Raw genomic sequence first — 13,693 nt, 5'->3', positions numbered from 1 at the left:
AAAGTAAGGCCTATTGATATTTGCATTGTTCACTGTTGCAGAAATAATTTGATGTAGAGATATTTCCTGTCATTAAGATTTTACTCTTAACCCTGCAATGGGCTGTATCTTTATCTGTAAAAATAAGGAAAAGAGCATCAGATTCACCTATCTTAACCAGGTTATTGTGAAGATTAAAAAGTATAAGTTTCAGTACTCTGTAAATAGAAAAGTGAAAGTGAAGTCACTCAGTCATGTCCAATTCTTTGCGACCCATGGACTGTATAGCCTGCCAGGCTTCTTTGTCCATGGGATTTTCCAGGCAAGAGTACTGGAGTGGTTGCCATTTCCTTCTCCAGGGGATCTTCCCAACCCAGGGACCAAACCCAGGTCTCCTGCATTGCAGGTAGATCCTTTACCCTCTATGGGCTTCCATCAGGGAAGCCCATACACAAATGTAAGACATCTCACTGATAGAAGTACTGCTGCTGCTAAGTCACTTCAGTTGTGTCCGACTCTGTGCGACCCCAGAGATGGCAGCCCGCCAGGCTCCCCCGTCCCTAGGATTTTCCAGGCAAGAACACTGGAGTGGGTTGCCATTTCCTTCTCCAATGCAGGAAAGTGAAAAGTGAAAGTGAAGTCGCTCAGTTGTATCCGAGCCTCAAAGACCCCATGGACTGTAGCCTACTAGGCTCCTCCGTCCATGGGATTTTCCAGGCAAGAGTACTGGAGTGGGGTGCCATTGCCTTCTCCAAATAGAAGTACTAGACGTACATAAAAAAGGTAACAGGATAAAAACAATTTGCCATTATTTTGATGCCTCAGAATCAGGCATCAAATTCATAACAGAATTACAAATGTTAAGCAGTGTGCTGCATTTTATACAGGATGGTCTTGAGATACATCTAGGTGGGGAGAAGTTCTAGACTGCTGTACATTTTCAGTTTTTATATGGTTTTTAATAGTCTTAATAGCTAACTCTGTCAGCTTCAATATCTTTACTATAGCTTCTTTCCCTACTTCTAATTTTATGCTTTTAATGGACTTATAAACTAGATCCCAGACAGTGAGTTTAATATTATATGTGTGATAGCCTCAAGAATTTTCATGTGAGAAAAGTGCATTATTTAGGGGAGCAGAGCAGGAGTCCTTCTTTTTATTTTCATCTTGGATGAGTCCAGAAAAGTAATGTGTAAATATAACTCACTACCACAGAGTAACTTAAACTCTAAAGGCTTATTGAAATGAAGTATATGGATAAAATTTTATATAGTTTTTTATTTTCTGCAAACATTTATCATCAATTTCTCCCTTCAGTTAGCATTAATATCTAAGTATTTTTAAGAGAACAAAATAATATTCAAGAACAGCTTAGGCAACAATAATACTAGTAATAACTAGTTCTTACCTTAAGCATGTTTATTTCTTCTTAACACAATGGTAAAGGGTTATTTAATCTGTTATTATGATTTACAATGAAAATATTATCTTGATAATATACAATAATAATGGTCCAAAACCTGCTAAAGTTATACAGCATCACAGAGCAAATAAAACAGCCCCCAAAAGTACAACTTACACAGTATTAGAGATAGTTATTAGATTAGTAAAGCAATATTGTCTAGGGCTTGCTAAATGGAATTAACTGACTTTATCCAAGTACACCAAATATATCTTATCACCATAATTCAATTTGTAAACATAAAAAAAACCCAATATTTATTCAAAAGGCCAAGATTCATCAAAGCTGATAAGGTGTCTGGCAACATACTTTGCTATATTCATATGCCACAACCACACTGCCAGGCACCAAAATACCCTCTTGTCGGCCTATAGGCATCTTCACTAAGTTTACAGTTTTAATTCTCCCCAAACTGTTTCTAAGACTGGAGAATCTCCTGCCTTTTCTTACGAAGGATCAAAATTTTTAATTAGAAAAAGAAGACTAATCCTTTTTTTTGAAGTTCATTTCCTTTCTCATGAAACTTATTTCTATTTATTATCCTACCCTGCCTACCCACCCAAGACCACTGCACCCAGATCTGTGATAGAACTTCCTACAGTATGGTTGTTATTCTTGGTAAAAGTCTATCAGATTGTGGTAGTCTGGCTCATGTAGCAAAGATGTATACAGTTAAATAGAAAACTTTGAATACCCTGAAATATTACTGCTATTCAAATAAATGATTTCTTTTTATATAATTAGTTGAAATTCTTGTGAGTTTTCTCTAGCCTAATTTCAGCACAGATATACTAACACCTTTGGCTCATCTAAAACATTCCTCAAAAAGGTTAAGGCTGGTTCCTTTAAAACTCTTTCTTCCCAGAGCAAGGTTTCTAAAATGACCTCAGATACAGTGGGCTCAAGGATCTAAGCTCTAAGTACCTCTAAACCTCCTCAATTGACTAAGTCTCAGTCAGAGAGATAATGGAACAGATCAGAAAGAAAAGAAAACAAACATTTCTGTCAGTCTGGTTTCTGGGAGAGGAAAGTAAAATCTGGTTTGCCCTTGATAAGCACCCAACTGGTATAAATGAGACAGGAAGACTTCCTCCTTCACAGAAACAGAAGACAAAGCAGATCAATTTCACTCTCCTGAAAAAGCCAAAGTGTTAGTCGCTCAGTTGTGTCTGAGTCTCTGTGACCCCATGGACTGTAGCCCACCAGTCTCCTCTGTCCATGGAATTCTTCAGGCAAAAATATGAAAGTGGGTAGCCGTTACCTTCTCCAGGGGATCTTCCTGACCCAGGGACTGAACTCAGGTCTCCTGCATTGCAGGCAGACTGTTTACTCTCTGAGCCACCAGGGAAGTCCTTTCACTCTCCTACTGGGCCTCTAAGCAGCCTAAGCATCTGCTTAACTAATGAAAACCATCAAAACCCCACTGAAGAAAGGAAGAGTTGAAAAACAAAGGAGCTAGTCAACTCATTCCTCATCTAAATTAATCATAGTAAGAAGAATTGCTATCTTTGTTTCAGTATTCCAAAGTAAGAAACACTGCTAGATTCTTTACACACATAAAGAACCTACCAAATTTCAACAAGCCTGCAAAAAAAGGCATTATTAGCTATCCATATATTATAGATGCAAAAACACTCAGAAAAGTTCAGTAGCTTTCCCAAGATCAGACAGCTCATCAGTACTAAAACAATTTTGACTCTAAAGCCCATTGTGCTTTCTTGTCTGCACTTCCCTTGCTCAGTCAGTTAAAAGAGGGAAGTCAGCAAAATCAGACTTTACTTTCCTTCTGTGAACTTTTGATACCATCCTGAGCTGAGACATATATTCTGGAATTACAATCAGCTCAAATATTAATCAACTTTTATAATGGCTACATCCTCTGTGTCTTACACTATTACATGCTAACATGTTTCAGAATTATTCCTATTGGACATATTATTCTGTCCCTTTCAGATTTACCTCCCTATTCATACACATTTAGTTAGGGAAAAATCTACTAGGTTCATCAGATTGCTAGATATTGTAAATGGCATATTCATTTACATAGCTGATTTCTCAGGAAACAAGTTTTCTTTGATCAAAGACTGAAAACTACTAAGAGTGTTTATGTTTTAGTAATAAATTCTCTAATTAGCATAAAAACAAATCCTTCAAAAGTTTGATCCAAGTGCAAATATGTAAAATATCTTCATTCTTTTCTACTAAGGGATTGGTCTGGGTTCATATAATTAATCAGTAAATCCTATTACTAGGACTTTTATAACAAAAGAACCCCATAAATTAGGATAACACATCATTAAAATGCCAAAAATCAGAATCCATATAGTTCCTCATGCAGAAAGAGGCTTTAAAATAATTTGAAATTATCTCATTTCATGTATGTAAGTCTGAATCATTCATGTATTATAGGTAAATATATCTGTAGTTAAAATTATATTGTTTTAAATTATATCCTTGTTTTATGTTTCTAAGTTTTACAGAGTTTTATGTACAGTAAAATCATCTATATTAACCTTTGACAGGTTTATACTAGTAAAGGAGATTCATACCTGAGCAATCCACTTGGGAAAAAAGACATGGATCTCACTGTTTTTTAATCATATCTTCCTTTCTCTTTTCTTTGACAAGTTCCACAAATACCACTTATCTTTAGGTGATTCAAAAAAATCTTAAACCAATTACACTAACTAAACTATTTTAGTTTTTGAACATGGTCTAACATTTACTCCAATCTTCACTCACAATAATAATACTCAAGTCAAATCTTTTTATATCAAAATAGGTCTAACTATGATTCATGTCTAAGTCTTTGACTGTATTTTCCTTTACTTTTTAATTTCACAATTTAGATCAGAGTAAGCAAACTTTTCTGTAAAGAGTTAGACAGTAAATCTTTCAGGCCACAGGATCTTTATTTCAACTCCACCACTTGCAGCTACAGTGCAAGCACAGCCATGGAAGATATATAAGCGAATGGGTGTGGCTGCACTTAGCTGGCACCTGACCGATCTGGCCCATGGCAGTGCACTGACCTATGTGCTAAGAAAAAAGGGAAACAGTGTGTCACTACAATCACCTGAGGGTATCTTAATATTCAGCCTGACAAAAGAAATTATTCTGTCCATAATCATGCTGAATGTCAACTGCTTCGATACTACATACAATTCATCTTGACCCAGAGAGTGCTAACTGTAATAGTCCACCAAAGTTAAACTGTGCTTTACCCTATAGCCACACTTTTTTTTTTTTTTTAGGCTAGCACCAGATAAACAAGGTCCCATTCTAACGGTAGCCAGGCTTTCTAAATTGTCTGCGACCTCTTTCATCTCTCATCTTATTTCTCAGCCCCAATTCCACTGGACACAATACTTTTTTTTCCCTCTTAGGAAGATCAAGGTATCAACACCCTCTCGATATACAAGAAGTGATTTCAATCTCCCCTACTTCTGCTACCAGAGTTGAAGGCTGACTTCATTTCCAATCCCCTTCCCTGCTGCCTCCCACTGTATAAATTGGACAAGCTGAATGCTCGCTTTCTCAGCCTCCCCTGCAGGTTAGCATGCCCACATGACAAAGTTCAGGACAATAAGTATCTCATGAAAGACTGCTGGGTGGCAGCGTGTGGGGAAATGCCCTGACAAAGACCGCATGTGTTCTAAAAATGAACAGGGAGTCACAACTACCAGAACGGCTTCCCTCCTCTTTTTTTCTGCCTTAACGCAAACATAATAACTGAAATTGGAGCAATCATCCTGCAACCTGGAATACCACAATCATTAGAAGAAACTAAGAGAACTCTATAGACCCACCACTGAAAACTTTAAGCCACTACAGCAAGGCCAGTGGCCACTTATCCTCAGAACTGTTACGTGCAAAGTAAGAGACCTGTAAAGCGAGCCTCCGGTGCACACAAAAGCACTCCTGGTCTACCTTTTCCTGAAAGTGCTAGCGTCCTGAGTCACTACTCCTTTTGCAAAGTGAAAGATTAACACTGGCTGAGCACAGCTGTAAATTCTGACTAAACAGTGCCGTTTCAATCAAGAGAAAAAAGCATCAAGATGAAAATCACCAAAGGGGGGCTGCCTGAGAGTTGACAACCCAGGGCAATAGAGTCAATGAAAGCAAAGAAAAGAGAAAGCTCAAGATTACTCAAGTGCTAAAGAACAAATATAATTGGAAAAGTACTCCTTTGAACTGGGGGGCCCATAAAACTAACAAATGTCCTACTCCACAAATCAAATTGGAGAATTCTGATTATATTAATCTGCAATCACACATTCCCACTGTGTGAAAAATGCAAGTTCAGATCTCAATTTTAATAGTTATTTTTTGTGCATTTTTCCCCAGTGAATTAATTTATCTTTATGCTTCTCTTTGCTTTGTTTTCACAAAGGTATAGTACTGTCAATATGTGATCATTTTTGACACTCAAAGAATCTTCAAAATAATTATTAAAGTCACATAAATTATGATACTGACAATAAGAACAATGGTTTCTTCAGGAATTCACATACCCTGGCAGATCCAGTATTCTAACTTTAGGGACAATCACTTCTTTTTTTTGACAATGTCAGTGCAAAAACACCAAAAGATAAGCAATTCTACTCAGTCAAAACAATTTCAGCAATACACTTATTTCAACTCATATATCCCTTAAAGTACAATCCTTAAGTTAAAACTTCAGTATTTACTTTATTTTCTTACAAATAACGCAATCATACATATTTACACACACACACACACACACACACACACCCCTCTAATTCTACACCCAATAGTTTCTCTTCCATGAAAACAGTTTGGTGGTATTATGCTGTAGTATAAATATCTATCAATTACAACATCTATAAGCTACAACAAATTTTTTTTAAATGATATTAGAGTAGAATGCCTTAGAACTGTCAAAGCTTTAGCCAGAAAGAATACCAAAGAAAAAGATGTTTTGGGCTCAATTACAGTAGTGGAACAGAATTTAATAAAGTTCCAACACTACATTTTAATGCCCAAGGTTCTTACTGTCTCTGAATTGACAGATATGTGTGCCAGTGTACAGCAGCGGCGGGAACAGCTGGACGGCTGCATCAAGCACATAGGGAGCCACGGCAGATGCTGCTAAGTGTTGTTCTGACCACCTCGAAACGGCAGCCCGTGCAGATTTACACTCGGTTATAAAGTAGAACAATTATTTCTCTGGAGTTTACATTTTCTTCATGAAACAGTCAAACTTCTGAACATTAAAAAAGAGGACTTTCACTTCTGAACATTAAAAAAGAGGACTTTCAAAAAGGATATCTTCCCTTTCTTTGATGATCAATTCATTCTGTTCTTCCAACTGCCTGATCTTCTTCTCAAACGATTCCTGCTCAGCTTTGAGTCTTTCTTCTGTCACTTCCTTTTCCTCACTTACCCTGAAAGAAACGAAATGCTCATGAGAACAAAATAAAATATGTGCCGACAGCTGTGGTTTACCAAAACTAGATTTCTTCCAGAAGTATGTTGGTTTTTTTTGGGATACTTTATATCTTTAAAATTTCTTCTCAAATTAACCTTTCAGAAGGAACTCTTCCACACCTTTGTAATAAAATGTGTATGTGATTTTTACATTAAGAATTTTTGCAATAATCAGAATTGTCTTAAATACAGAAAGTCCTATACTTTATGGGTTCCCAATTATGATCCAGGACAGGAAATATCTAATACAACGATTTCACCTCTTCATTATCAAACAGGCACAATTTATGATTTAGATTTTTTTCCATACTTTTATTTAAGTTCTAACAATAAAACAAACAACATATATATCACTTAAATATTTCACTAAACATGCATGGGCAATTTTACTTTTTCCTGGTACTTATACCCTGCAATCCTCAGTAGCATATAAATGACTGGACTGGAATTTTAAAATGGAATTAACATAAAAAAGGTCTGCACATTGATTCTTAGTTCAAAAAGGATTATGAAGTTAAAAACATTGACCAAAAATATGTATCTTTAATGCTTAACTCTGAAAAGCATCCCAACTTAAAAAAAAAAAAAAAACTAAATAATAACAACATTAAAACTTACCTTAACAAAGGACAACCTTAATTTTCATGGTACTCTGTGAACAGAAATGTTGGTTCTGAATTTATGTTACTGATAATTAATTCTCCAAAAAGAGTACAACATATTTTACCCTATAAGATCACACTGAGATATGTGTAAGTGAAATCCACAGGGAATCCAAATCTTTTCTCTGAGCATCTAAATTTATTTCCTCCCACACCTGTATTCTACCAGAACAGTTTCTGAATAACATGGACTCCACAGCCTTTCCTTTGTTGCTAGATGGTGATAAGATCAATGAGATAACAGAATGAAAATTAGAATTTTGTATGTTCAAGAGTTGACTGCATCTTTGAGTTCATTTGTGTGAAAGTGCATGGCATAGAATGTTTAAAAAAAAAAAAAAGGCTTATCTTCTCTTGCTTATCATGACATTCAAATCATTTTCCCAACTCCTATAATTTACATGTAGCACACTACTAGGCTCATGAATGGGACTCAGGACCTTCTTTCTAAGAGGATAATCTCTTGTACTGATACAATTACAAGAAATCCAGAAAACTAAACAAAGAGCAAACACATATATACACAGAGGACTTATACTCTGGTTTCAGGTTATCCTGCCTCTCTTGTTACCATCTTTTTACAATGTCTTCCCTTTTCCTATCAGTATTCTCAACCACATTTGCACTATAACATGATTCACAGTAATTTTCCACTGCCTCTAAGTTTTTTCTAAAATTGCCAAACAATTGAACCATTAATTAATTCTATCATCCAAATTACTCCTCTTCAATCTATCAATCAGTTTCTGAAATATCTTTGTAGGAAACTGTTCCAGACCAAATATACCCCCAAACTGTAAATCAGAAAACCACATATATATGGTGACTGTAGCAAAGCATGCTTATTTCTCTGAGCATCAATATTCCCATTTGTAAGCAAAACAGGCTAGACTAGACAATTTTTTAAATTCTTTCAAAAAAAAAATTCTTTCCAGCTTAAGTTCTGTAATTTCTTTATCTATACTATATATACTGACACTATATATGTCCTTTACAAACATGGAGGGCATTTGCAAAGAAATAAGAAAGAATCATCAAACATTTGGTTGGGTACAAGGCATATAATACTGTAATCTATGCAAAAGCCATAGTCAAAGGCTGAAAGAGGCAGTGTCAAAGGATAAGAGACATTAGAAACTGTAAAAATGCAAAATTTAGCATGAGGTTAATAAAAAACAAAACAAGTGATGAATCTGTAGAATTATGCATAAAATAAAGATGAAATAGGTACTGCTATATATTGCAAGCTGAGAATAAATAAACACTCTCAAGGTGAGAAAATATGTGGGAAAATCTCTCCCTGTAGATTGGTAAGATCTTGAAGACGAGGCTGAAGAGGAAAATCCACAGGTAAGAGAACATTTATTTTCATTTGCTCATTAAAAAATATTAGCCAAATACCTAATATAGGAAAAAATAATCACAGTAACTTTACCCAGTTATGAGAAATCCAAAAGGAACCTCACAATGGCCCACTGTCATTTCAATCCCATTCATAAAAGCCATAGAAATATGAGGAATGACCACAGATTTGTTTCTTCAAGAAAGCAAGGTTTCCAAGGTCATAAAAACAATAATAAAAAAGTCCACTATCGCACTGACCTAACATCAAAGTAAATTCACAAAGTATGTCTAGAGCCTGCTAGGTCAGAACATCTACCTCAACATTTACTTTCTCCCTTTGTTGAACATAAAGAAAATCCATGAAAACTATAGGGATCATTAAGGGCAAAAAATGATTGTACATATATTTCATAATGCCAGTGGCTATAATGAGCTTTCCCTAAAACTTAAAGTACTCTATCTAGAAAAACCACTCTTCTCTAAATTTAGTTTCCAGAGATGTTTGAAAATTTTGTTACTACACTATTCAAACAGAGCTTTTTTAAAAAAATAAAATCTTTTCTCTTATGCACTATGATCAGACTACCCATTAGCGATTATTATGTTCTGGAAGGCTATAAAATTAACAAGCTTTGTTAAGCACAAAGGGCAACACTTCTATAGGCCTATCTAAAGATATGCATGGCTTCTCTGTGGCCTATTAGCATAGTTAATAAGAACAATTATATTAATACAGTCTTAAATGCTGAGGGCTTGCCAATAAAACAAACTCAACATTTTATATCCACTCTGAAATATGTCTTCCTATTTAATTTATGTTCCATATTTCCCATGAGGTACATACATGAGAAATTATCTGGTATCATGACCTACATTTTTTATCAAAGCATTCTCAGACCACAAAGTAACATAAAAATACCTAATCTTCTATCTAATTTAGAGTATAGCGATACGCTAGTTAACAAAACAAGAATCTAAATACACACAACAAAGGGAAATATTTGACTAGTAGGATAGAAAGTTAAAAACTCTGGACAAGAGGATATTCTCAGTGTTGGTTTGTTAATTATTTACAAGAAGGACAACAGTCTGTTCATAAAGTAAGAAATCACCATTTCAACATTTGTTTAATGTCCCAGAGTACTTCTCAATAACGTCCACAAATTGTACTCTTTTTATCTAACAAGAACAGAAAATTCATACACTTAAGAGTTGCACGGTTGGGCTGAGAATCGAGCCAAAAGGCCTGAATTTACTTGAAGCCTTATGTTTTAGCTTAAACATTCCTAAATATTTTTTTATTTTACTCAATAAAACAATCTCTTCTGTTTTAATATAAAAAGTTTCCCCACGTTCATCTATTCTTTACTTTTTAGTAAAACTAATGTTCAAGAAAGAGATTTACTTTATCATTTTATATACCCCCAGTGTTCTTCCAGGTACTCCAGGAAAGGGTACTTTCACACTAATATGAAAGACAAGGTGAAGGCAGTAAAGTTTCTAACCCAAAGAGAACTGATTAAGGCTCACGCAATGGTCAATCAGATAAACTTCTTTCCCTGATTGATCTCACATTTCAAAGCAGAGAATGCTGGTTGCATTTCATAAACTCTCAGTATTAACTCAGTGGGTAAAATTTAGAGACTAGATATCCTAGATTTCATAGGATACCTAGCAGAGAGAAAGGGATATATTATTTTCGAGCAAATGTAAATGGATGGTGAAAAAGAAGGGCTTCCATCATTAAATACACACATACACACACATATACACACACACACATATATATAAAAGACTGTGCTTGTATCCTATGATCACAAACAAGTCAAGAAATGTCTGTTCCTGCTACTCCAATTCTACTTTATATTAAGAGATTATAGTCAGCAATTAGGCAGGGGAAAGATATAAAATATGTCTAGATTATAAAGGAAGAAGTCAAACCATTTCTATTTTATATGACATGATTTTATACACAGAAAATCTAAAATATCCACTTAAAAACTGCTGCTGCTGCTAAGTCGCTTCAGTCGTGTCCTATTCTGTGTGACCCCATAGACAACAGCCCACCAGGCTCCCCTGTCCCTGGGATTCTCCAGGCAAGAACACTGGAGTGGTTGCCATTAGAGCTAATAAAGGAGTTCAGTGAGGTTATAGGATAAAAGATTAATATACAAGGCCAATTATATGTTTATACATAGTCAGTAAACAACCTCCCAAAAAATTAAGGAAAAAATTCCATGAATATTTGCATCAAGAAAAATAAAACACAAAGGAATAAATTTAAGAGAAGAAGGAAGATGAGTCCATTGAAAACTATAAAAATATGGTGAAAAGACATTAAACGCCTATATAAATGGCAAGACATTCCATGTTCATGAGTGGAAGACAATATTGTTAAGATGGCAATATTCCCCACATCAATCTTCAAATTCAACTCAATCTCTATTAAAATCTCAGCAGCTTTATCTGTAGAAATTGACAAGTTGATCCAATCCTAAAACTCATATAGAAATGAAAGCGACTCAGAATACCTAAAATATTCCTGGAAAAGGAAAAAAACATGGGAATTTCACACTTGCCAATTTAAAAATTTACTTCAAAACTGCAATAATCAAATAACTGCAGTACTGTCATAAGAACAGACATATAGGTATACAGAACATAAATAAACACTTTCATAGTAAACTGAATTTTCAATCAGTTTACCAAGAGTACCAAGATAATCAAAGAGAAAGAATTGTCTTTTCAACATGCAGTATAGGGACAACTTTCTGTACACATGCAAAAGAATGAATTTGGGCCCCTATAACTCAAATCGCTTACAAAAATTAGCTCTAAATGAATTAAAGATCAAAATGTGAGAGCAAAAACTATAAACTCGTGTAAGAAAACATAGGCATAAATCTTCATGACCTTGAATTAGGCAATGGTTTCTTCGATATAACACCAAAACACCAGCAACAACAAAAACGAAAAATAAACTGGACTTTATCAAAATTTAAAAAAAATGCAAAGAATAGGATCAAATTTTTGCAAATAATATATCTGATAAAGGACTTGTAAATGGAATATATAAAGAACATTGAGAAGCCAAAAATAAGAAGACAACCCAATCTGAAAGGATCTGAATAGATACGTCTTCAAAGAAGATACACAAATGAGGCAAAAAGCACATGGAAAGATGTTCAACACTATCAGGCATTAGGTAAGAGGACAGATGAAAATCTTCACAGATTTCTGGTGAAAATGAAAAAAAGTGCAACCACTCTGGAAAATAGTCTGGCAGTTCTTTAAAAAGTTAAATAAAGAGTTACTATTTCAACCAGCATTCCTATATATATATCCAAGAGAAACAAAACTTATGTCCACACAAAAACTTATACAGACATGTTCGCAGCAGCATTACCCAAAATCAGAAAGTACAAGTAACCCAAATGCCATCAACAAATGAATAGATAAGTTAAATGTCATACTATCTATGAAATTTAATATTATTTGGCAATAAATAGAAATGGGGTACCAATACATGCTGCCACAGGAATAAACCTTGAAGTCATCATGCTAAGTTAAAGAAACTAGTTTAAAAAGACTACATATTATACGTATATTATCTGTATAGTCAAAGTTATGGTTTTCCAGTAGTCATGTATGGATGTGAGAGTTGGACCATGAAGAAGACTGAGTACTGAAGAACTGATACTTTCAAATTGTGGTGCTGGAGAAGACTCAAGTCTGTTGGACAGCAAGGAGATCAAACCAGTCAATCCTAACGGAAATCAACCCTGAATATTCAGTGGAAGGACTGATGCTGAAGCTTGAATACTTTGGCCACCTGATGCGAAGAGCTGACTCACTGGAAAAAAACTGTGATCTTGGGAAAGCTTGAGGGCAAGAGGAGAAGGGGCAACTAAGGATGGGATGGTTGTATGGTATCACTGACTCAACGCACATGAGTCTGAGCAAACTCAAGGAGATGGTGAAGGACAGGGAAGCCAGGCGTGCTGCAGTTTATAGGGTCGCAGAGTTGGAGACGACTTAGTGACTGAACAACATATTATAATTCCGTTTATAAGAAATACCTAGAATAGGCAAATTCACTGAGACACAAACTCAGTGAGTTTTGTTGTCTAAACAAACCTAGAGTGGCTGTCTAAGGCCAGCTAGGTTTGTAAGAAGTGAGAATGACTGCTAATGGGTACAGGATGTAATGGGTACATGGATTCTGATATAATGAGAATGTTATAAAACTGATTTTGGTAATGACTGTACAACTCTGTGAATACACTAGAAAAAAAAAATAGAAAAAGAAATCAGAGGAATCTAAATTGGGAAGAAGTAAAACTAGATGACATGAAAATATACAGAAAATCCGAAAGACATCACCAAAAAACTACTAGAACGCATCAATGAGTTCAGTAAACCTGCAACATACAAAAATAATATTCCAAAATATGTTACATTTCTACACACAAACAAACTTCAGAAACAGAAAATAAGGAAAAAATCCCATTTACAAGTGCATCAACAGATTTTTAAAAACCAAGAATAAACCAACCTAAGAGGCAAAATGGGGCTTCCCTGGTGGCTCAGAGGTAATGAATTTGCCTGCCAATGCAGGAGACACGGGTGTGATCCCTGAGTCAGGAAGATCCCAGGGATGTGATCTTCCCTGGAAATGGCAACCCACGCCAGTATTCTTGCCTGAGAAACCCCATAGACAGAGGTGCCTGGCGGGCTACAGTCCAGGGGGTTGCAAAGAGTTGGATATGACTGAGCAACTAAAACAATAAAATGG

At 35.3% G+C, this 13,693-nt stretch overlaps 1 protein-coding gene across 2 annotated transcripts in view; it reads right to left on the bottom strand.

Annotated features, from left to right (window-relative positions):
- The window catches only part of KIAA1328 (KIAA1328 ortholog), a 413,466-nt gene that overhangs the window by 333,809 nt on the left and 65,964 nt on the right, over window positions 1-13,693 (bottom strand). For both annotated transcript variants that reach the window (XM_040264880.1, XM_040264881.1), the window contains one exon: window positions 6,734-6,849. In XM_040264880.1, the coding sequence (XP_040120814.1) occupies window positions 6,734-6,849 (116 nt within the window). The remainder of the gene's footprint in view (window positions 1-6,733; window positions 6,850-13,693) is intronic.

Source organism: Oryx dammah, unplaced genomic scaffold (genome assembly GCF_014754425.2).
Source record: "Oryx dammah isolate SB20612 unplaced genomic scaffold, SCBI_Odam_1.1 HiC_scaffold_22, whole genome shotgun sequence".
Lineage (NCBI taxonomy): Eukaryota > Metazoa > Chordata > Mammalia > Artiodactyla > Bovidae > Oryx > Oryx dammah.
Note: the sequence above shows the minus strand (reverse complement) of the source record. Positions and strands in the feature narration are given on the sequence as shown.